The 25,612-nt window shown below is 33.6% G+C and overlaps 1 protein-coding gene across 5 annotated transcripts in view; it reads right to left on the reverse strand.

Annotated features, from left to right (window-relative positions):
• CAB39L (calcium binding protein 39 like) overlaps positions 1–25,612 on the reverse strand; it is a 143,756-nt gene that overhangs the window by 56,448 nt on the left and 61,696 nt on the right. For 4 of the 5 annotated variants that reach the window (XM_081130192.1, XM_081130194.1, XM_081130193.1 and 1 more), the window contains 2 exons: positions 6,651–6,791; positions 4,426–4,590 (listed from right to left, as the gene is read on the reverse strand). In XM_081130192.1, the coding sequence (XP_080986318.1) occupies positions 4,426–4,590; positions 6,651–6,752 (267 nt within the window). In that variant the 5' untranslated portion in view covers positions 6,753–6,791. Of the gene's footprint in view, positions 1–4,425; positions 4,591–6,650; positions 6,792–22,967; positions 23,056–25,612 lie in introns of those variants that run through there. The other variant, XM_081130196.1, reaches the window with a different exon arrangement.

Consider the following 25,612-nt stretch of genomic DNA (forward strand, 5'->3'; position numbering starts at 1 on the left):
CTCTCTCCCTTCCTCTCTCTGAAATCAATAAAGACATACTTAAAACAAAACAAAATAAAACAAAACAAAACAGTTCAAGTTCCCAGACAAGAAAAACTAAATACCTATTCTTCTCAAACTATTTAAAAAAATTGAAGGGGAGTGAGGGCTCCCAAATCCATTATATGAGGCCATCATTACCCTCATATCAAAACCAGAGAAACACACTAGAAAAAATTATAGACCAATATACCTGATGAACACAGATGAAAAAATCCTCAACAGTCTGGCCAGTTGGAGCGCTGTCCTGTACACAAAAGGTTGAGGGTTTGATGTCCTGTTGGGGAACTTGTGGGCGGCAACCAATTGATGTTTTACTTTCACATTGATGTTTCTTTTTCTTTTCTCTCTCTCTCTCTCTCCTTCCCTTTCTTCCTCCCTTCCTCTCTCTCTCTAAAATCAATAAAAACATGTCCTTGGGTAGGATTAAAAAATAAATAACATAACAACAAATATTAGTAAACTGAATTCAGCAATACATTAAAAAGATCATATAGTATGATCAAGTGGGATTTATTCATGCGATTCGAGACTGATTCAGTATGCGAATCAATTAACATGATACACCACATAAACAAACTGAAGGATAAAAATCGTATGATCATATCAATAGATGCAGAAAAAGCATCTAACAAAATCCAACATCCATTTATGATAAAAAACTCTCAGTATCTGGAAGACAAAGCCAGAGTTCTCTGTAGTGAGAGGGCGGGGGAGGGGTGATGCTTTAATGTCTCTGAGGAAATGTCTCAGAGATGATTAAAACACGTTTAGCCCTGGGCAGTGTTGCTAGATGGTTAGAATGTCGGCCCATGCACTGAAGGGTCGGAGGTTTGATTCCCAGTCAAGGGCACATACATGGGTTGCAGGTTCCATCCCTGGCCCTGGTCAGGGCATATGTGTGAGGCAACCAATCTCTCTCATATCAGTGTCTCCCCTCGTCTTCTCTGTCTCTTTCTCTCTCCCCCTCCCCTCCTCCCTGTCTTCTACTCTCTCTAAAAATCAATGAAAAAATATTCTTGGGTGAGGATTAACGAAACAAAATAAAACAAACAAAAAACAACACACATTTAGATTAACAGTGTTCACAAGTTCCAATTCTACTTCTGCAATTTATTTGCTGAGTACTCTGGAAGCAAAGTAATTCAGCTTTTGCAAATCTCAGTTTCTTCATTAAAAAACTGAAAGGATGGTTACTTATGTAGCTTCTTCCAATTACAAAGTTCTGTTTATCGTGAGCTGCATGTAAAAAGAAAATAAATGATAATGGACTTATCCAAATAGATGCCCTAATAACAGCTGAAACAGACAAATTTCCAGAAAATTGAAAAATAACTTCAAATAATGCAGGGAAGCTGCTGAGAGGGTAGAGAAGCAGAAGGACCAGGACTCCTCATCTAGAACATTATGGAGAAATTCACGCAGAATCAACAATAGCTATGAAGCAAAGGGCACAGCCTTTCCTGGGAAATGATGACCAAATCTCTGAGTGCTACTAAGTTCCATCTCTGACCTTCCAGCCATATACTGAAAAATAATCAATTCAACCATCTGGGTTTTTGATGATAATGATATCTAAATTATAAAACTATTTTAAATACCAAAATTTATGATGTTTAAATTTTACAGATGAAGGGCTGTTGTACTCTTTCTTTTCTAATTTGTCAATAAATCTAAAAAGAAAAAAATCCTCTCAGCAAAGTGGAGATAGAAGAAATATACCTCAACATAAAGGCCATATAAGACAAACCCACAGTTAACATCATATACTCAATGGGGAAAAGCTAAAAGCATTTTCCTTAAGATCAGAAACAAGACAAGAATGTCCACTCTCGCCACTTGTATTGAAGTCCTAGTCAGAGTAAAACAAGAAAACAAAATAGAAGGCATACCAATTGGAAATGAAAAAGTAAAACTGTCATTATTTGCAGATTACATAATACTATATAGAGAGAACCTTAAAGATTCCACCAAAAACTATTAGAACTAATAAATGAATTTAGTAAAGTAGCAGGATACAAAATTAATATTCAAAAATGGGTTGCATTTTTATACACCAATAAAAAGAGAAAGAAAAATTAAGAAAATAATCCCATTTACAACTGCATCAAAAAGAAAAAAATACACAGGAATAAATTCAACCAAGGAGGTAAAAGACCTGTACTCAGAAAACTATAAGACACTGCAGAAAGAAACTGAAGAAGATAAAAATAAATGAAAGGATATACCGTGTTCATGGATAGGAAGAATTAACATTGTTAAAATGTTCATTCTACACAAAGCGATGTAGAGTTTGAATGAAATTCCTATCAAATTACCAATGGAATTTTTCACAGAACTAGAACAAATAATCCTAAAATATATATTGAAGCACAAAAGACCCTGAATACCCAAAAAAATCTTGAGAAAGAAGAACTAAGTTGGAGGTATCACGCTACTGGATATCAAACTATACTACAGCATGGTACTGGCATAAAAACATGGTACTGGCAATGAAACAGAATAGAGAACTCCCCAAAACAACCCATGCCTATATGGTCAATTGATCTATGACAAAGGAGGCAAGAATATACAATGAAGTAAAGACAGTCTCTTTAATAAATGGTGTTGGGGGGGGGGAAATGGGGGACATTTGTAATACTATCAACAAAAATTAAATAGATAAACAAACAAACAAATAAATACATAAATGGTGTTGAGAAACTGGACAGACATGTAAAAGAAAGAAACAGGATTACTTTCTTATACTATATACAAGAATAAAATAAAAATGGATTAAAAACTTAAATGTAAGACCTGAAACCATAAAACTCCTAGAAGAAAACATAGGCTACTGCTACTCTTTGACATCACTCTTAGTAGTATTTTTTTGGATCTATCTCCTTGGACAAGGGAAGTAAAAGAAAAAATAAACAAACAGGAGTACATCAAACTAAAGTGTTTTTGCACAGTGAAGGAAAACATCAACAACATGAAAAGACAACCTATTGAATGGAGGAAGATATTTGCCAATGATACATCTGAAAAGGGGTAATATCTAAAATATATAAGGAACTCATATAACTCAACTCCAAAAAAACAATCTGATTAAAAAATGGGTAGAGGACCTGAAGAGCCATTTCTCCAAAGAGGACACACAGATGGCCAAGAGACTAAGAGACATAGGGAAAGATGCTCAGTGTCACTAATCATGAGTGAAATGCAAATTAAAATCATAGTGAGATATCACCTCACACCTGTCAGAATGACTATCATCAATAACTCAACAAACAAGTGTTGGTGAGGATGTGGAGGAAAGAGAGCCCTTGTGCGCTGTTGGTGGGATCGTAAATTGGTATAGCCATTATAGAAAGAAGTTTCCTCAAAAAAATAAAACATAGAACTACCATATGACCCAATAATTCCACTTATGGGTATTTATCTGAAGAAATCCAAAACACTAACTTAAAAAGACATAAGCAAACATATGTTCATTTCAGCATTACTTACAATAGCCAAGATATGGAAGCAACGTAAGTGTCCATCAATAGATGAATGTAAAGAAAAAGTGGAACATATATACAATGGAATATTAATCACATAAAAAAGAATGAAATCTTGCCATTTGTGACAACATGGATGGACCTAGGGTATTATGCTAAGTGAAATAAGTAGAAAGACAAATACCAAATTATTTCACTTATATGTGGAATCTAAAAACAAACTAACAAACAAGACAGAAACAAACTCAGATACAGAGAACAAATTCATGGTTGTCAGATGGAAGGGGGGTTGGAGGTGATGGGTGAAAAGGGGAGGGGATTAAGATGTACAAATTGCCAGTTATAAAAACAGTCATGGGAATATAAAGTACAGCATAATGAATATAGTTAATAATATTGTAATAACTCTGTGTGGTGTCAGATGGGCACTAGACTCATCGAGGTGATCACTCCATAAGTTATATAAACGTCTAATTATTATGCTGTACATCTTAATATTGTATGTCAACTGTAATTAAAAATAATTTTTAATTTTTAAAAAGATTAAAGTGATTTTAGAGTTTTAGAAAAAAACTGTTTTAAAATAATAAACAGTAGCTCTGGCTGGTTTTGCTCAGTGGTTAGAGCATCGGCTAGCAGACTGAAGGGTTGCAGGCTTGATCCCTGGCTCCGGTTGGGGCGTGTGCAGGAGGCAACCAATCGATGTGTCTCTCTCACATCAATGTTTCTCTCTCTCTGTCTCTTTCCCTCCCTTCCACTCTCTCTAAAAAAATCAATGGAAAAAATATCCTTGAGTGAGGATTTAAAACAAAAACAAACTAATAAAAAAATTAAAGTCAAATATTAATAGTCATATATATTAAAATTGAAAAGCAGAGATATAATGCTCTTACAGATACATTACCTCAAAGTCTATCAGCTGCAGGTCAGCTATCAGTGTCACCAGCAGCCCACTACTGTAGAGTTCTTGTGCTAGCTGAGCCACAGTCTCTGTAGGGGGTTCCTTGTCATTTGTACCACACAGAATTTCTTTCATCGCTTGCAGTGATTTCGACACTTCTTCCGAAGCCTAGTGACCAAAAAATATGCTAAGTCTTAAGTGAATAACAATTTTCAGGCTATAAACAAATAAACAAACAAAAATCACTTATTAGTGCCTATTTATGATCAAAGAACACTGTATAGTTATAAACAAAAACCTTTTAGTAAGCACTGCTATTTTATTTTAAAAAGCTACTAAAATTTATATTTAAAAAAGATCTCTAGTATTTCTATTTAGTCAGCATAATTGAAAATAATCTTCTCTTAAATCATACTCAGACATAGTCCACTTTGCTAGTAATTAATTCTAAATTTAACTCTTAAAAATTAAATTGACTTCATTTTAAAGACTTATCAGTAGCTAGTAGTCTTTAAATCATTTGCTATGGTTTTTCTGATTTTTTTTGATGGACTAGGTATAAAATCATAAGTTGTCAAAACCCATAAACTTTGTCAATCCACAGAAATTATCTTTTTTGCTATCAATGAAACTTAAAAAAACAAAACCCTCATTAAATTTAAATAATAATATCAAAATCTATAGAGGTAGAAAACAGATTGGTGTGTGTTAGGGCCTGTTGAGAGGAGAATGAGAAATGACTGCTAATGGGGTTTCTTTTGGGGTGAAAAAAATGTCCTGGAATTAGATAATATATTAAACTGGTTTCCAAAAACCAATTTATACTTTATCACTCACAGTGGATCAAAGTTCTTATTGCTTTCCATACTTGTCAACACTTAACACCATCAGACAATTTTGCCAAGGTAGAATATGTATATTATGAATATACTGCAGTTAATTGGACTTTTCCTGATTACTAACGAAGACAATTATCCTTTTATGTTTTTATAATTTTTTCTCTCTTTTGTCATTTAGAATTATTCTTTGAAGATTTTTTTTTTTTTTTTCCTATTTGGACCAATATTTGGCTCAATATTACAAAGTACACTAGGATTAAATTATATTTTTATATTACTTACAAGATGTAGGATGAAAAATACATCTCTACATCCTTACAAGAACACAAGATTGTATCATACACTGAGACAGAAATACACTATACACTCAAGGGTATTTTTTTTATAGATAAATTGAATCTTGCCATAAACTAGTCACTGTAGAGAGAAATCAAATATGTAGGATTCAACATCCCTTCAAGGGAATAACTAAAACACTAAAAAGCCCTTCTTATGAGGAAGCTCTGCTTAGTAGGACCTTAAAGCAATGTTAAAATGAGGTTGCATTGCAGTCAAAACTATCAGTCGATCTTTAAATAGAAACTTTTACTCTTCATGCCAGTATAACACTGCACTGGTATAACCCTTAGATTTTTAAGCTATGTAGTCTAGAGGGATCCAGGGTTGGTCAGAGGCTCCAGATAGTGAATCAAGAGCTCAAGACAGCCCTGGACAGGTGACTCAGTTGGTTAGAGCATTGTCCTAATATATCAAGGTTGCAGGTTTGATCCCCAGTCAGGACACACAAAAAAAATAATCAATAAATGCATAAATAAGCAGAAGGTGGGGGTGGGAGTAGGTGTGGGAGAGAGATTAATCAAAGAACTTAGATGCATATATACATGACCTATGGACACAGACAATAACGTGGAGAAGACCTGGGGGAACGGGGGTCGATGCCTGGTGGAGGGTTTCAACTGGGGGGGAAGGGGAACATCTGTAATACTTTCAACAATAAAGAAAAAAGGCAAAAAAAAATTTTTTTTTTAAATGATGGACTAAATAGATAGGGAAATAAATAAATAAAAATAAGTGGAACAACAAATCAGTGTTTTCCTTACTTTCTCTCTCTCTCCCGCCCTTCCTCTCAATCTCTCTAAAGTCAATAAATTTAAAAATAAAAGAAATTTTAATTGGTTAGAGTGCTGTCCTGATATGCTAAGAGTTCAAGACAACAGACTCAACAATTATCAGATGCATAAAACCTGAAATCAATTTAAATGTATTTACAGAGACCCTATGTGTCCTATCACAGATCATATTTTGGGTAAAATTCATTAAAATTTTATGTTGGTTTTTGGTCTTGGAATAAATATATTTTAATAATAATGTTATTGTTTTAGCTCATACCTTGTCTGTCTTTTTGTCTTGCTTTTCCAAAATGGCTAAGTTGTCTTTCAGAATTTTCACAATTTCTGCTGGATTTTTATGTGATTTACTAAACAAAGGCATTTTTTCATCTACAGAAATCTCTTCGTCCAATATGGAATGCTAAAAACAAATAAAAAAACAAAAAATTATGAATTTAATTCTTAACATGATTAAACTGTTAGACTAAAATGACATAAGTTTTCAATTCAGTATTTGAGATATTAAAATCCAACTAAAATGAGTTTTATCAAGTTTTATGCCAAATTTAAACACATACAAAATATTTTTAAAACTTTACCTAAAAGTTTTTCCTCAAAGTTAAAAATATTTATTATAATAGAAACACAAGGATTATGTGAGAATGGGGGAAAAAGTACCTTTAGAGAATAAGCTGATATTTAAAACAATATTGTGACTAAAAAAGTGATGATAATAGTAGATAAAACATGTAAAACTAAAGTGGGATTAAGATCTGCATACTATGGTAAAGCAATATGTAAAAGCATGCTACTAAACAGTAATCACAAAATTGCCATGTAAAATTATTTAGAATCTGTTCTTTACTCTTCAAATATTCAGCTGACTATACTCATTGATGAAATGAGGAATACCATAGCAGAGGGTGAGGAGAGTGGGGAAAGGAGTGTAAATTCTTGTTTTTGAGAACATCTATTTACAATAGAGCAAAGAAAGCCAAATATGGCTGTCATTGACTTATTTATACTAAAAATGTAAGTATTGGGGGGGAAAAATCTTATAATTGAAGGCTCCAGTTAGTACATACATATTCATTTACTTTAACAGTTATTAGCAAAAATATTTCAAGCATTACAGAAATATGATGTAATAAATAAATCAAAGGCTCCCATAAACCAATGACCCAGAGATAACAACTATCATCAGTTTGGTACATACTACTCCTGAATTTTTTCTATACATATAAAATTAAATATATTTTAAAATAAAATTAGAATAGTACTAAATATAGTATTTGCAACTTTCCCCAACTTTTTATATCTTGAATATCATTCTATAAGTGCATGTTTAGATCTATATTTTTATAGCAATACAGTATTTCATTATACAGATATATAATTATTCTTATTATAATTTATTTTACCAATGCCTTATTGATGGACTTTTCAGTTATTTTTTTTCCTAATATTTTTCTTATTAACAATGAACAATATTATATGTAAATGTGTACACAAACATGTTTACCAGTTGATAACAGCACTCTTCTAACCAGCTATTCCTGTATCTTAACCTTGGTTCTTGATCCCTCATGCTTGTATATTCCTACTTCCTAAATCTGGTTTCCTAGTATTTGACAGATCTGTGAATTACCTTGTATCCTTCCAATAAATTCCTTCAGTATTGTTTGTGATAAAAAATTCTAATGGGATACATATGTTATGAAGTATAAATCAACACTGTTGGTATAAATTTTGATGATAAACAAAAGGTTTAAAAAACATTTCATGTTTTCAGTAGGGATGCCTTAACTTCCCAATGTGGGAGGGTAGATATGAGGGGGAACTTGTCCACTTTAAGGGCAAGGATAAGTTTGAAAAGCATGTTAAAGGACCCCAGTCAGCCTCTAAAGCTGATAGTTGACAGAGCACTGAAAGATCAAGCATGTGAAGATCACACTGTGAACTCAGTGGTGGTGTCAGAGGCAAAAAAGAAAGAACACTGGAAGAACATTGTGTTCTGTCCCTTTATAAAACGCAAGAATAAAATGATAAAGATGTATGAGGTTTTTTGTTTTTTTTTAATAAGCAGGCCTAAACATAAATACAGGCAAAGTATATTTAAAAGTTTATGTAATGTAAAGGTGGGGTGGGTGCTGAAACAATCATTAGATGGTTGGGCAGAGCAAGCAATCTGTTGCTTCCTACCTGGGTGATCTTGGGCACAGTGTGATCTAAGGCTCTGTGATCTTACCTGTAAATGGTGATAATAACATCTCCCTCTTAGGACTGTTGTAAGGATTAAAGGTATGCAGAGGAACTTGCAAAGGGCCTGGTAGAAGTGAGGTATTCTATAATGTTTAGTTGCTATTATTACAAAAAGTTCCATGACAGTTAATGAATTCACTACAGAGAACAGTATAGTAACAGATATAATTTTGTCTTTATTAAGCATCCTAGACACATCTAACTTCTTGAGCCACTTACACATTTTTCTTTTTTTAAAAAAAAATGTTTTTATTGATTTTTTTTTAGAGAGAGAGGAAGAGAGAGGGAGAGATAGAAACATCAATGAGAGAGGCTCATAGGTCAGGTGCCTCCTGCAAGCCTCTTACTGGGGATTGAGCCCACAACCAGGTCATGTGCCCTGACTGGGAATCAAATCGTGACCTTTTGGTTCATGAGTTGACGCTCTACCACTGAGCGACTCCGGCCAGGCCACATTTTTATTTTTTTAAATGTTAATTTTTGAATGTTAAGTACTCAATGTCCAAATATTTAGCATGAAAAATTTTTTAAAAGGCTAAATGCATTTGTGTACTTGTCTTTCTCTATGTAGTTCTACTACACTAAGGAACAGAGAGTCAACCATAGGAATTTCAACTAAATACGTGCTCCCTGACATCAAAACAGACTACAAATTATGATATGGTATCATACATATGATATGACATGATTTTTGTCCATTACCTATTGCTCTGCTCAATTCTCACTGTAACAAGCTAATTCCACCAAAATTACAAAAGTTTTCAGGACATCATGTTAATATAGTAGTTAACCAGCATTTCCTGATTCACTGTATCCTAACTGTTCATTTGCCTGTTGGTTTCTTCACTTATTCATTCCCTTAGTCAACAAAGAATCTGAGTAAGTGCTAAGCACAGGCACCTTGCTAAGTACTAGGGGTAGAAAAACACAATCCCTGCTCTTTGGAGCTTATTATTAAGTGAAAAAGCAAACATTTTAGGGACGATGAGATTATGTAACAATGGGAATTAACATACAATATATATAATGCCTCTAATACAGTTTTCCTTTTTTTGAATTATTTTCATATTTTAAATGTACCTATTTACTATAATAACTATAACATAAAATTAGTTTAACAATGTTTTAAATTTCATAGGATCATTAGTCTTCAATTCTGGGACTCCTACTTTGAGGGAAATCAAAACCCATACTCAAACCATGAAGTTACAGTCCCCAGGTCCCCTACAAATTAATGTGAAGCTCTCTTTCCTGGGCTGTTCTCTTCAGAACATAGCTAGCCCCACCTCACCCCTGGACTGAACACCTGTCCCCATAAATTTCAAACTCGAGACTCCCCTTTCTATAATCTGGGCAACTGTGCTGGTCACTGCATGTGCACCCACCTCAATCATATCATTTACCCCACCTTTATTTAATAAGTGAGCCAACTGGCACTCAATAATACCTGTTAATAATCAGGCCTAAACAAACACATGGTACTTAAACCTCCACCTATTTCTGAGTTGATAAGTGATCATTAAGATTCAGACGTTATCACCCTTATCTGGGTATCATTTGTTCTATCTGTAAATTAAAGGGGTTCTTTTTCCCCTTTTTATTGAATTTATTGGGGTGATACTCCTTTTTTTTAGTTTGTGAATTGTAGTCATATCATTTAGTTCATAATTTTCCATTTCATTCATGAAGATATCAAGAAAAATTTTGCCAAATGCATTGGGAAAAATACATCATATTTATTTGTTAACACCAGTTTGATTAGCTTATTTTATTAAAATTTTTTAAAAATGTTTTTATTGATTTCAGAGAGAGGGAGGGAGAGGGAGAGATAAATAGAAACATCAGTGAGACAGAATCATTAAGTGGCTGTCTCCTGCACACCCCCTACTGGGGATCGAGTCTGAAGCCCGGGCATGTGCCCTGTTCGGGAATTGAATGGTGACCTCCTGGTTGATGGGTCAACGCTCAACCACTGAGCAACACCGGCTGGGCTACCTTATTTTATTTTTTATTTTATCTCCATGACTTACTAATTTTATAACTGGAAGTTTGTACCTTTGGGCTTCCTCAACTCATTTCATCCACTACCACCCCCCCCACCCCCGTCTTTGACAACCACCAATCTGTTCTCTTTATATGTTTGTTTTTGTTTTTGTGTTGTTGTTTTTTAGACATATGGATGAGATCATATAGTATTACCTTTCTCTGTCTGACTTATTTCACTTAGCATAATTCCCTAAATGTACATCCATGTTGTCACAAATGACAAAATTTTATTCTTTTTAATGACTGAATAATGTTCCATTGTGTGTATATATATGTATATATGTGTGTGTATACATATATATACACACACATTCATCCATCAGTGGACACTTAGGTTGTTTTCATATCTTGGCTATTGTAAATAATGCTGCAATGAACATGGAAGTACATATATTATTCTGAATTACTGTTTTCATTTTCTTCAGGTAAATATCCACAAGTGAAATTGCTGGATGATATGATAGTTCTATTTTTAAATTTTTGAGGAACCTCTATAATGTAAGAGGGTTTTTTGTTGTGTTTTGTTTTTTTTTTTGGTAAATATATCTTTATTGATTTCAGAGAGAGGAAGAGAGAGGGAGAGAGAGAGATGGAAACATCAACGATGAGCGAGTCATCATTAATTGGCTGCCTCCTGCACTCCAACTGCAGATGGATCAAGCCCACAACCCGGGCATGTACCCTGCCTGGGAATTGAACCGCGATCTCCTAGATCCTTAGCCATGCTCAGCCAGGCTAAGAGGGAGTTTTTAATGAAAGATAGAATATAACATTTTAAAAGTAGGCCATATACAGTGAATTCTAGGTTATTTATCGCTTGTCCATATTCATTCTGAATCTTTAACTCCTCATATCCATCATGGTCGAAAATAAAGTGCTTAAGATGGAGACAAAAGGCATGAAGGAGTCCTGAAAGTGGTGCCTTATGGGGATAAATTGGTAGTAGTAATTTTTTCATAAAGTTTACCTCAGAGTTTTTAGAACATACATTATATTTCAGCAAAGCAGGAAATAGGAACAAGGAAAGATTCCATGTTAGTTTGACAGACTGACACCAGATGAATGTCTCCTGGGCACTGAAAACTGTGTTGGGGCCTCGAACACCAACCTGCCCTCCAGCATTAGTGCTGACAGTGGGTCATGCAGCACACAAATGCCAGTGAACTGACACTTGCCCTGTTGTACTTTCCCACCTTCAAGAATAAATAAACAGAATAAACAACACAAAACATAAGCTCTATTTAAAGGGGGGGAAAAAGTAGAACAAGAAAATAAGAGAAATGCCCTGTGGACTTTGACAGGGAAGGCTGCTTTCAAAATTAATTCTCTGTAGGAGGCAGAACAGACAAAATTGAAAAAAAAAGAAAAAAGAAAAAAAGAAAAGGATTTATACAAAAAGAGAGCTGGCCAAGATAAAAGATCAAAAACACGTTCATATACATACAAATTAACCCCTCTCACCCAGTGCAGTATTACAGTCCAAATCTGCATTGACCAGCAATGATCCCACAGAAAACCGATTGAGGACAAATGAAAGATACAAAATTAGTAGATCTATATTTATTCATTCAGAAAATATTTACTGAACACCTATAATGTGCCAGGTATTGAATTATGATATTCAAAATGAGTAAGTCTCAGAGGGCTCAAAATGCAGTGGGGGACAGACACACACAGAGTTTAGCCAGAATGCTAGAAAAGGTGAAAGAAACTAAAATGATGAAGAAAAGATACTAAGTGTGTGTGTGTGTGTGTGTACACATACACTATATATATATATATATATATATATATAGAGAGAGAGAGAGAGAGAGAGAGGGGGAGAGAGAGAGAGAGACTGGCTGGGCATGGCTTAGCAGTTGAGCATCGACGTAGGATCCAGGAGATCAAGGTTCGATTCCCAGTCAGGACACATGCCCGGGTTGCGGGCTTGAGCCCCAGTCGGGGGTGTGCAGGAGGCAGCTGATCAATGACAATTCTCTCATCATTGATGTTTCAACTCTCTCTCTCCCTCTGCCTTCCTCTCTTTGAAATAAAAAAGATGTATTTAAAACAACAACAACAAAACAGGTTGTTACAACAATAGGGAGAGGTGAAGGAAGCCAGTAACAAAACAAAAGGAACTGAAAAATGGAGCAGAAGCAATACTCAAAGATATAACAAGATATAACAGCTTGGGCAGAAAAAAGATTAAACATGGTCATTTAAAGGATTTTTCTCACTGAGATAAATGATGAGACCTCCAAGTGTCTTATGGCTTTTAAAAGAAACAAACATTTCTCTTTTAGAGCTCATTCCTACAAAATGACCTTTAAAAATGGATAAAAATTAAGTCATCTTTAGACTTCCATAAAACTAAATGTCAGGACCATGGAAACAATCTACAGAGTTCTGAGGGGGAAAGTCTATAACCTCATAATTAAATCTCCAGCCAATATATTTATGTATTAATAAATTGTGTACAGTTACTAAAAAATTACAAAAAGATGAGATGGAATCAAGCCCACAAGGATTCAACAAAATAAGTGCTAAAAATCAGATATAGTTCTTGAGAGGGAGCCTTGATATTGTTGGGAGGACATGTGGGAGGGTGAGAATCTACAATTATAATTAATCCCTATGGGAATAAAAATAAATAAGAATTCAACTAAATAAGTTAAAAAGGAAACTGCCCCAAAAATCTCCAAGAAAATAAGGATGGAAACAACTGAACCAGAAAAGTGAAACAAAAAGAAAATCTCTGGTAGCTATCTGGTCACTGTTTGTTCTGGTGATGAGACAGGTCTATTCTACTTCCCACCCCACCCTACCAAAAGGATGGGAACAGGACCCAGATGTGGTCAGAGTATTTCCTCCACTGCCTTGGCTATAGCAATTGACTCACAAATGGATTATGACAAGGTCAAGATAATCAAAATGCTTCAACAGGACATTTCTGCCTATGCATTTTCATTTAACTTAGTTTAAATAAAATATTTGGGCCCTAGCCAGTTTCGCTCAGTGGTTAGAGCGTCGGCCTGTGAACTGAAGGGTCCCGGGTTGGATTCTGGCTAAGGGCATATACCTTGATTGCAGGCTCAATCCCTTGCCCCTGGTAGGGGCATGTGCAACCAGTTGATGTGTCTCTCTCACATCAATGTTTCTCTCTCCCTCTCCCCGCCATCTCTCTCTCTCTCTCTCTCGCCCTTCCATCCACTCTCTCTAAAAAGCAATGGAAAAAATATCCTCTGGTGAGGATTAAAATAAATAAATAAATAGATAGATAAATAAATAAATAAATAAAATATTTGGGATATACAGAAGAAATAAAGAACAATGTAATGCATTTTTCTATATTTACCACCTAGCCTAAAAAACAAAAACAACTGAAGCAACCTGCTCATACTGTGCCTATTTATCACTTATCCTTCCTATATATGTTTTCACATTTTAACTAACATTTATAGACAATATGTGATATTGTTGTGTATGCTTTAGCTTTAGATAAATGGTATCATACCATTAGTTCCTTTTTCCTTCCTCAACATAATGAGATTTATTTGTAATGATACATAAAATCTCTAATTTATTCATCTTACCTGCTGTATAACATCCCATTATATGACTATATCACAATTTATTTACCAATTCTCTGAGTTCTAATTGTTTTCAATTGCTTACTGTTATAAACATGACTGTAATACAGATTCTTTTGCATGTCTACTTGTACATTTGTATGAGAATTTCTCTAGGGCAGTGGTTTTACCCTTTTTTTAGAGTGATTTGTAGTAAGGAATGCATTTGACATTATGACCTAGAACAAGTAATGTATAAATGATTATATAAGTGTTTCATGAAACAATACCTACCCTCTGGATATTTTCCATTCTATTCTACCTCTTCTATCCTACATCATTTAAAAAAAAAGTACTGATCATTATCTGTTAAACTGATTTCAGTGCCTGGTAATGAGTTAAAAGCTAAAGTTTCAAAAACACTGCTCTAATATGCATTCAAAGGGCACAAACAGCATCATCATCTTTACTAGAAATGGCCACATTGCTTTCCTAAGTTGTTATACTAATTATATTCTCACTGGCCTGAGTCCCAATTGTGCTTTATCCTTCCCAACAGCTGCAACTATCAGAATGTAATTTTTTTGCCAATGTGACAGTTATAAAAGGTTACCCTATTATTATTTTAATTTGTAGTTTACAATTACTAACAAGAATGAACATTTTTTCATATACTTACTTGGCTTTTAAACTTTCTTTTTCCTTTCTTTTAAATTTCCCATTTCTATACTTGGCCCATTTTTTAGGTAGTTGAAGAAAGCCATACCACCTCCCAATGCTAATTAATATAGTCCTTTGCTTAAAAATATAAATCACAATCAAGAATCATCAGGCATTTGAGGGGAGTCAAGGAAATGCAACATAAACAAAGCAAATCCCTGGGGAAAAGGAAAAGAAAAGAATTAAAACAAGAAAAAAAATTTAATATCTCCCCCAAAATATGATATGCTATCATGTCCATAAAATAAGAACAGGCTGCTATGCAAAAGAAGTAAACAGTGAACAAAAAAAGTTTCTTAAAACTAAAAGCCTGCATAACTAAAAATGCAGTAAAATAGCTGACTGGCAGAATGGTATAGAATTGAAAAACAAAAAGCAAATTGAAGACAAGCCATGGAAATCTCCTGAAAAGGAGAGTAAACCAAATAAAAACAAAGAAGAACCCATTCAGAGAAAGGTTAGAAATATACAGGATAGAGCTGGAGAGCCAATATTGATAGAATAGAAATTCTTAAAGGAAAAAACCAGAGATAGTTGAGCAAGAGAGAGTAATAAATAAATCAGTGAAGAAAAGAAGTTTCCTTGAGCTGAACAATGGCACATGTCTTCAGATTTATGTAAACTAACAGTTATACAAGAGGAATTCGAAAATGCCCACTCCAAGAACATTAAAAAATTTCTGAACTCTAACACTAAAGAGAAATCCTACAAACTTCCAAAGGGGGGAAAATCCAGTGTAGCACCTAAGAACTGGCCTTTATAAAGAAGAAACTTGAAATCAAATGTTAAAAAACAGTGAAACACTGTTTACATGTTTCTAGAGGAAAATATTTTTAATCTAGAGTTCTATACTCTGTCAAAATGTTATGTTCTTGTGAGAACAAAGTGAAATTACCTAAGCCTGGAAATGGAGAGGGGCTACAGGAAGAGAACAGAGAAACAGGAAAATAAAAACGTTGAAAAAGACATGGAGTTGAGCAAAGAAACTGATAAAATTTAAGTTAAGTCTAAATCAAGGCTGATAAGTCTTTGATGCTTAATACCATTGTTAAAAAAGTATTCCTAAAGTATTTTGATAGAGGCAAAATGTAACAGAAAATAACAATAATAATAACCTGGAATAATACAAATAAGTAAAATTATTTTATAGATTTTGTACTCTGTTCAAGGAATAACAACAGATGTAAGAGGCAGAACTTTCAAATACCAAAAGGGGAGGAAAAGAAACAAAAAAAATTTGACTGAATCAGTAAGAATCAGGAGTGGAAAAAGAAAAGAACAAGCAAATAGTAATTAGAGAATATGAAACAATATGGAAGGGATAAAAGCAAACATCAGTAATTATAATATATGCAAATGTGTTAAATTCTACTACTAAAAATATCAAGAGGCGTACACAAACACACAATTCAGCTATAAACTAGCAAGGGACATAAGTAAAACAAAATGGCACAAAAATGTTCAGAGTAAAGAGATGCATAAATATATGGCCAGCAATATTACAACATGAATACAAGACAATACGAAGTTTTTATATGTGAGTGTGGTGTAGATTTTATATAAATACGGGGGGGGGGCAAATGTAGGTTTACAGTTGTGAGTTTATTGAAACAGTTTATTCTTGTATTATTATTTATTAATTATTGTATTATTTTTCCATATGAACTAGAAACCTACTTTTCCCCACCCTTTATATAGTGTATTGTATTATCTAATTATTATTGTAAATAGGACATATATTTATAGATTACATATAATATATAATAAACATATATGTCCATTTCCTTTATAAACTGAATAACATTTTATACATGTTGGGTAAAATAAAGACTATATTATATATCTATTTTTATTCTGTGACCATGATTTTCTCTGCTAAGTAGAACAAGTCACTGCTGAAGGGAGATAAAGAGCAGGGGAGTATGGTAGGAACTTTAAGAGAAAAAAGTTTAGAAAAGCTACTGATAGAAATGGGAACAGGAGTTACTAGAAAAGTAGTTTAAATTATTTTCAGTTAAAATATGTTCAATGTAGATCCTAATTACAATTCTTGTCAATAAAAATAAAAATATAGAGAGATATATAAATTTCAGCTGAATTTAAAAAACCATTGTTAATGGAGGCTTTATCACTGAAAAGAGACACAAAAAGCATTACTATCACACTCTCATTATTATATGTTCTGTTCAATGCATTAAAATATAAAACAAAAATTTGTACAAAATCTGGGAAGGATGTGACAAAATTGCAATTCATAGACAATATGATTATATACTTTAAAAACCTAAGATGAACAACTAAAGTAAGTTTGGATTTAATAAGAGTTGAGTAAAGTAGTCGAATACATGATAAATATACATTAACTACTAGTTTTCATACATAAGCAATACCAGTTAGAAAAATATAATGAAAAACATATCCCATTCACACTGACAACTAAATGCATACGATAGCTATACCAGATCTCTACTTGAAAAAACTACAAAACTTTAATTTAAAAAGTTAAATATAAAAGTATATTATTATACCATATTTAAAGCCCACAAAACCAAGGCATATAAAAAACCCCCACAAACCCCCTGTAATTAGAATATCTAAAGAATTCTCAAAACTCAACAGTAAAATAACCAATTATCCAATTAGAAAATGGACAAAAGATATGAACAGACAGTTCACCAAAGAAGATATACAGATAGCAAATAAGCACGTGAAAACTTGTTCAACATCATTAACCATTAGGGTAATATAAATTAAAACCATAATGAGATATTATTACACACATCTGAAAATGACTAAAATAAAAAAATAGTGAAATGCTGGTAAGGATGCAAAGAAACTAGGTTACTCATACACTGCTGGTGGGAACGTAAAATGGCATAGCAGCTCTAAAAAAGAATATGGCAGTTTCTTACACATGTGACCACCTTACAACCCACTCTGATCACAGAGAAATGAAAAATTATTTTCACACTAAAACCTGTACACAAATTTTCAAAGCAGCATTATTTGTAATAGCAAAAATTTGGAAACTACCCAGATGTCCTTCAAAGGACCAATGGTTCAATTGTGATACATCCATATCATGGACTTCAACTCAGCAATGAAAAGAAACAAACTATTGCTATATTCAGCTACTTAGATCTCAAGGGAATTATGGTGAATGAAAAAAACACAATCTGAAAAAGTTATATGTTGAATGATTCCATTCCATATTCTTAAAATGTTAAAATCATAAAGATGGAGAACAGTGGTTGTCAAGGACTGTTATGGAAGGGATGAGAATGGGAGGTCACTGTGGCAAGAAAGTGTAGAAGAGATCCTTATAATGGAACTGTTCTGTATTTTGATTGTGGTGATGTTCACATGAATCTACACATATGATAAAACTGCAAAAGAATTAAATATACACACATGTAAAATGAATGCATATAAAATTAATGAAATCTAAATAAGGTCTGTAAATTGTTATCAATGTCAATTTTCTCCTGATACTGTACTATAGTTATGCAAGATGTCATTATGGGGGAAACTGGATGAAGGGTATACGGAATCTCTTTGTATTGTTTCTTATAACTGCATGTGAATCTATAGTTATTGCAAAATTAAAAGTTATAAAAGAATCTATCACTATGGAAAATTGACAATGATAATCCAAAATAAGGATAAGTACTTGTTCCTAAAGTAGAAAACTAACAAATGAAAGACATGCTTTTAAAGATATACAAGATCTATTTATTTATCTATTCAATCCTTCAGCAAGCCATCTTTTAAACTGTATATATACAGAGAATGATTTCTGGACTGTGGTTCAGCTAATGTTAATGGCATTATCTGAATTATTAAATTTCTAATACATTTAAAATTTTTCCATCTTGGTGTTTTTCTGCATTATTTATTATGAGTACTTTTCTTCTTTCCCGAAACAATAGAGGTTTGAGGAAAAACAAACATAACTAAGCTAGAAAATATCTGAGTAGGAAAACCTATCTTGTTTTGAATAGAAAAACTGAATGTTATTAAAATGTAAATTATTCTGCAAGTCTTTGGTTCGATACAATTCCAATCACAAGTCCAAAAAACATTTTTGGTAACTCAACTAGGCATACCAAAAAGCAAGGACAACAAATTTTAAAAAGAAAGATTACTTAGGAGGAAATGAAATAAAAAATGTTATGAAGTACTATAAGTAAAAACTGGCACACACACGCAAACACACAGACCAACAGAACATAAGAGCCCACATAGAGATGTTAACATAAGTGGCTTTTAAATTTCTTGATGTAAAATTATTTCTCTAATTTTAGAAGTAATAAAATAATCTCAAAGAGAAAGATTGACAAATCAGAGTCGATATAAATATGCTACAAATCTAATAAAATTTTTGAATTTTTAAGGATGAAATAAAATTACAGACAAATAACAAATAAGAGAAATTCTGAGATAAGAATATAAAAGCTAGAAGGCTAATATCATTATAAAAGGAGATCTCTTAAGATGAGTAAAGGAAATTATTAAGGAAATAATATATAGATAATGGAAAAAATCACAAAGGAGAAAATACAGTTAAACACAGTAAATGTGTTTATTCTCTATAATGAAAAAAAAAAGCAAAGTCAAAGTGAAAGACTACTTTGTCTATCATATAAAAAGTTTTTTGTTGTTGTTCAATGAAAATTCAATTCTACTGACGGTCAGATGCAACAGGCCCTGTTTTCTTACTGGTGGGAAAATAAATTAGTACTATAGTAAAATGGATCTGTTATATAGGTAGTCAGGCAGACACGAGCAGAGCAAGGACGATGGGCCAGGTATAGAAATTCGCAAAGACAAAATGCCTCTGATGCCTACCAAGGGGAAAACTGGGAAAACAGAAACCTCACCCTCAGGGTAACCTATCCTCCCCTAGCCTATTGCTGATAATGCAGTTTGGACCTCCTGACTTTTCACATAGCTCGTTATGTGGTTTAGAGCCCCCTGACCTTTTCCTCCTTAAAGATAACATCTAGGCCTCAGTTGTATTTCATTTCCAGGCCCAGAAAAGCAGCAAAACTGGACAAGTGACACCGTGGCTACCTCGGGACCAGCTACATTGACTAGTGCCCCCCTGCCTTGGCACCAACCAGTCAGTGGAGACCACAACCCTAAAAGTGCACACCTGGAAAGCTGATGAATATTCCATTGAGCCACTCCTCTGAGACTTCCCCTAGGATTTCTACTTGCAAGAAAGAGATACACACGCTCAGGACAATGGACCCAGGGAGCATACCAGTGCCATCTCCATCCCTCTATCCCTCCGAGGGGACCCCACAAGACTTACAACCAGGGGAGCAATGGGCAGTGGCAGCTAGTCCCGGGATAACCCCCTGAACCTGTCTCTAAGGCCCCCTTCTGTCTGACTTTTCAGTGAGCCAAAGCAGCCCAGTCTAGGCTTTCCTGTTACTTCTTCTATGCACCTTGTTTCACCACCCTAAGTATGTTTTTGTTGTAGCCAATGAGTTCTTGCTTGCTCTTTTACACTTTGTCTCTTGATTGAAATCTTTCCCTCAAGAAGACAAGAACCAAGGTCTCTTCATCATCTCCCCAGTAACAGATCTAGAAACATTAAATGTTCACAACCTCTGACTTAGTAACAATTCTGCTCCTTAACAATTAATGGGACCTTATAGTAACTGACAGCTTTGTTTTCCTTTCTTAGAGGTACATAAAGTATATGCCTTATAACCAATGGCTTTAAGTTTGATAAAATACAGTATATGGCTATGAAAATGTTTACAAAGCATTTAAAAAATGGAAATGTTAAAAACAGCATCTTACATTATAGAGTATAACTACAACTATGTAAAGGCAAACAAGAACACAAATAGACAAAACCTATGCATAGAAAAAATAATTTTAAAACACACAGTGCCCAGGGCGGCTTGGCTCAGCGGTTGAGCGTCAACCTAGGATCCAGGAGATCATGGTTCGATTTCCGGTCAGGGCACATGCCCGGGTTGCAGGCTCGATCCCCAGTCAGGGGAGTGCAGGTGGCATCTGATCAATGACTCTCTCATCATTGATGTTTCAACTCTCTCTCTCCCTCTCCCTTCCTCTCTCTGAAATCAATAAAGATATATCTTTTAAAAATTACTTAAAAAACAAAACAAAAACACACAGTGATTGCATTTCTGGATTATTGGCTATGGATATTTTCTTCCTTCAAATTTTCTGTTTTTTCCAAACTTTGCTTAATAAATCATGCAAATGCTTTTATAATGGAAATGCCTCATAAATGATATTTTTAATGATTAAATAAGCTTTCTTAAAAAATTCAAACTGTGGAGTATCTGATCAGTATGTCTTTTCAAAGCATCAGTCAAACAAATATGATTTCTGGTACTTTGGCTATGAAATTTCATCAAGAGTAGTACTTGGCTCAGATTCTGGAGAAAAAGCCAAAAAAGATCATTCTGCTCTGCTCCCAGGGAACTAAGTCCCCGTAGATTTTGTAGTGAATTTTGGCAGCATTCCCTTTCCTAATACACAGTAAAATATTTCTTGTTTTTTAACTCTGAATGCCATTAAAGATGGCCCAAAATCAATCACTTGAGTGAGTCATCTGAATATGTTCAGTGACATAAGTGGAGAGAAGTGTTTGAAGGGGAAGAGAGAAAGGGAAGCTACAAGAACCCATTTGGAGCATTAAACGCCCTCATTGTTATCCCTTAAAATGTTTTAAAGGGGAGTAAATGTCTATCTGCAGGAGGCTAATGAGCATTTCTAGGCCTTTATGTCTAATCTCCAACTGTGCTGTTCAATAACAGTTCTAATTTCAAAGGATTTCACAGAAGTTTAAAGGACTGGGAAATTTATCTAGGAAGACAAAAAAAATTTCAAGATTTCCATAGGTAAATCATAAAAAGTATAACCAAACTGCTAACTCACTGTAAGAAAGCAAATTCAGAAATGAGCCTTCTTTCCTTTTACTTAAGTTTATTTTACAATCAACAATGAGTAAGACAGGAACATTTCCAAAATTCTTTCTTTGAGTTTGCTATTTTAAACTGAAGGCACAGGTACCTCTTAAACTAAAATAAAGGAAAAGAAAAGAAAAAAAGAACTTGCCATCACATGAAAAAATTCAGAAAAGTTCAGGAATTACCATTCTTTTATCTGTATTCCAAATAGGACTCAACAGAGAGAAATAATGCAATCAAAAGTGCATCTATGGCAAATGATCAGGCCTATAAGATTCACTTTTTTTAATGGGATGAAGCTTACATAAGTGTATATGTTAGTTAATATTCAATGAACTGTTCTCTTAAAATGGGTAAATCTGATTAAATATAAATTTAAAATTAAAAAATGGGTACCTAAAAGTTCTACTGTATTTAGGTAGGTCTCTCTCTCTCCAACCCCAAAATCATACTTCAGAATTGCCTTCACAGAGATAGTAAATTACAAAGCACAAAGCATATCATTCTAGTTACGTATAACACCAAATCCATTATAAAGCATATTCAAAGTTTCTTCCAATCAATGTCTTCTATCCTTCAATGATCCCATTTTAAAATACACATCCTAATTATCATTAGAAGGCATCACAACTGAACTTTGTACTTGAATACCTATAGAAATAAATGAGAATCAATAGAAAATAAAGTATAAATGAGGACTTTCATTGATTATCCTTTTTCTCTGTTGAAAATGACTAAGAATTATTTTGTTTTTATACGTTTTATTAAGAGTTTGAGGGATGCCTGGCCAGGAGTGGCTCAGCGGTTGAGCATCGACCTAGTACCCAGGAGACCGCGGTTTGATTCCTAGTCAGGGCACATGCCTGGGCTGCAGGCTCAATCCCCAGCACGGGCCCTGCAGGAGGCAGCCGGTCAATGACTCTCTCACATCATTGATGTTTCTCTCTCTTTCCCTCTTCCTTCCTCTCTCTGAAATCAATAAAGATATATATTTTTTAAAAAAGAGTTTGAAGGAGATACATTTTCTAAATATGACAAATTTACATAGAAATTGAAAACCTGTAAAATGTTTTGTAGGCATCCTCATTCATCTGGAAGCCTTGATCAGGCTTACATCAGAATAAAAACTCTTTTATAAGAGAAAGCCATGTCCTTGGGAACTGCTCCTTTATTGTAATCACTGAAATAATTTTAAAATAGAATTAGTATATGAAGTTACAAAGACATAGAATTACTAATTTGTTTATTGTTATACATAAATAACCTTCTAGGTTACTTTTCCAGAAAAAACAACTAGTAACTTCATTCATTAGGTTTGTAGTAACATTTCTGTTGACAACTCCAGTCATTTGTTGAAGCTAAAATTTTCTACATCTATTAGCTATTAATGACTGTCAATAAATGATATTTTATATTCAAATTTCACAATCTCAATTTATAGCTGAGATCTGAAGCTAGGTTAGTATTCTCAAAAACTAGTAACTATAATCAAACAATGGTTATTTTCTTCATAACAGAATTATCAAAGGAAACTCAAAATTCACTTTTTTTTTAGTTTTTCCTTTAAGTACATACATATTATACATAATAATCACCAAATTTTGATTAGATACTGTTATTGGTATTAAGACAAGGTTTTTGATTATAGTGGGAAATATAACTATTTCATTAGCTTCAGTAAGCCCCTGTGCCTGTCTATGAACTGTCAATCTATAAAAACATTAACAAGTGAGAATAGAGATGAAAGTAATTTAGCTGAAGATAGCTTGTACCCTATAGACTTCCAGGTGTGTAGTTTTTCTGGCTGGGTAGGTTAATATAGCCTTTCATACTTCCAAAGCTAGAAGAGCCTAAATGAGTTTCTGCTAGAAATTTAAGACATATAAGTCACAAAACTGAAAAGTATATTATCTCATTTACAAGCAGTAAAGATTTCAGTTTAAACCAATTATTTTAATTACCGATGGAATACTAAATAGGATCATAAAAAAAAAGCATGCCAATATCGTTTTAATAGCTTTTTTTTCTTGTTAAAGAAACATCAGTAAATATTATCGTTAAGCCACATTTTAATATATATGTACATGTATATGTAAACACAGACATCCATATTTCAGAAATGAAAAACTGTCTAAACGACTCCACCTTCTTATTTTATTCAATCATCCAATAAATATTTATTAAGCACCTATTATATGCCATTTAGGACTACTCAAAATCATTAGTTTTTAAATAATTTGCCACATAAAATAATGGTAATTCCTGAACTGTTCTGAAATTTTTTAATGTAGTGGTAGGTTTATTTTAATTTTTAAAAAATTAAAGAAAGTGTTTTTGAATCAAGTGGAAAAGTTTTTCTATCTCTAAGAATCATATAAGCGTAATCTGCATTCATTGTATTATTTATTTTGTTATTGTTTTTTACATCTGTTCATTGCATTAGTAATTTAAAAATTTTATATATTGGCACTTCAGAGGAACTTTTAGGGCCAGTGTAACTAACCTTAATTTGCAACTTAACTGGAATTTCCAAATAGGCTACATTTCTTATTATGGGTCATGGTACACATAAGCAAATACAAAATTCTTTTAAAGTTGACACCTTTTTCACAATGTCTTATGTACTCAAGATACCTAGTTGGTAAATTGCCTTCCCTCATCAGCATTCCTCCTCATTCAGGATTTCCACCAAGTTATACTATGGTCTTTTCTTTTTCCCCTAATAGACCTATTCTGTACTACCAATGCTTTGTTAGAGTCTCACAATTCAATCAGTTCTTGTCAGGTCATCTCTCTCATAATGAAAACTGTGTGCCCTAAAACCCTTTTCCTTTTCAGGATACTTTGGAAAAATTACTCAGTTCCATTTTTTGTGTGAACAAAATAAAGAGTTTAGTTTTCATCTAGTAACTATTTATTAGGTACCTACTTATGTGTCAGACACTGGGCTAGACCTCAGAAATGAATGATAAGCATAAAAGCAGTGGTTAGAGATATTCCTGTAGCACCCGGCTGGTATGACTCAGCAGTTGAGCATTGACCTAGGATCCGAGAGATTGAGGTTCGATTCCCAGTGGGGGCACATGCCTGGGTGTCGGGCTTGATCCCCAGTGGGGGGCATGCATGAAGCAGCCGATCAATGACTCTCTCATCATTGATGTTTCTGTCACTTTCTCCCCCTGACCCTTCCTCTCTATGAAATCAATAAAGACATATTTTTTTAAAAAAGAAAGAAAAAATATTCCTATAGCGAGGAAAAGAACAATCACTGATTTTAACGTGAGCTTAGATCTCATAAACAGTGCAATCAATCTTGAAAGCTCTTAAAAGTATCCAGAAATCCTATTTATAAACATTCTTCTAAATACCCATCCATCTCTTAGTAAACTTGCTTTACTTTAAGCATTAATATTTAGGATAAAGATGTTTTATACAACATAATTGTTTTTATATTTAGTTTCATCACTAGAACTGATTTTCTAATATTTTTCAGGATGGCGATGGTTTTGCTACTCTGTGAGTAAAATATATTCTTAGGCTATAATAAAAGCCAAACAATAATTTATTAAATTGTTTCCCAGGGAAGATGGAAGCCAAATTCCCAACAACCAACTCACAAATAAACTTTTCAAGTACAAAACATTTGTAAACTGGGGATGACGTATTCTTTATTTCGATCTGAGCTTGAGAAATGGTGCCACTAA

The sequence above is a fragment of the Miniopterus schreibersii genome, assembly GCF_964146895.1.
Source record: "Miniopterus schreibersii genome assembly, chromosome: 2".
NCBI lineage: Eukaryota > Metazoa > Chordata > Mammalia > Chiroptera > Miniopteridae > Miniopterus > Miniopterus schreibersii.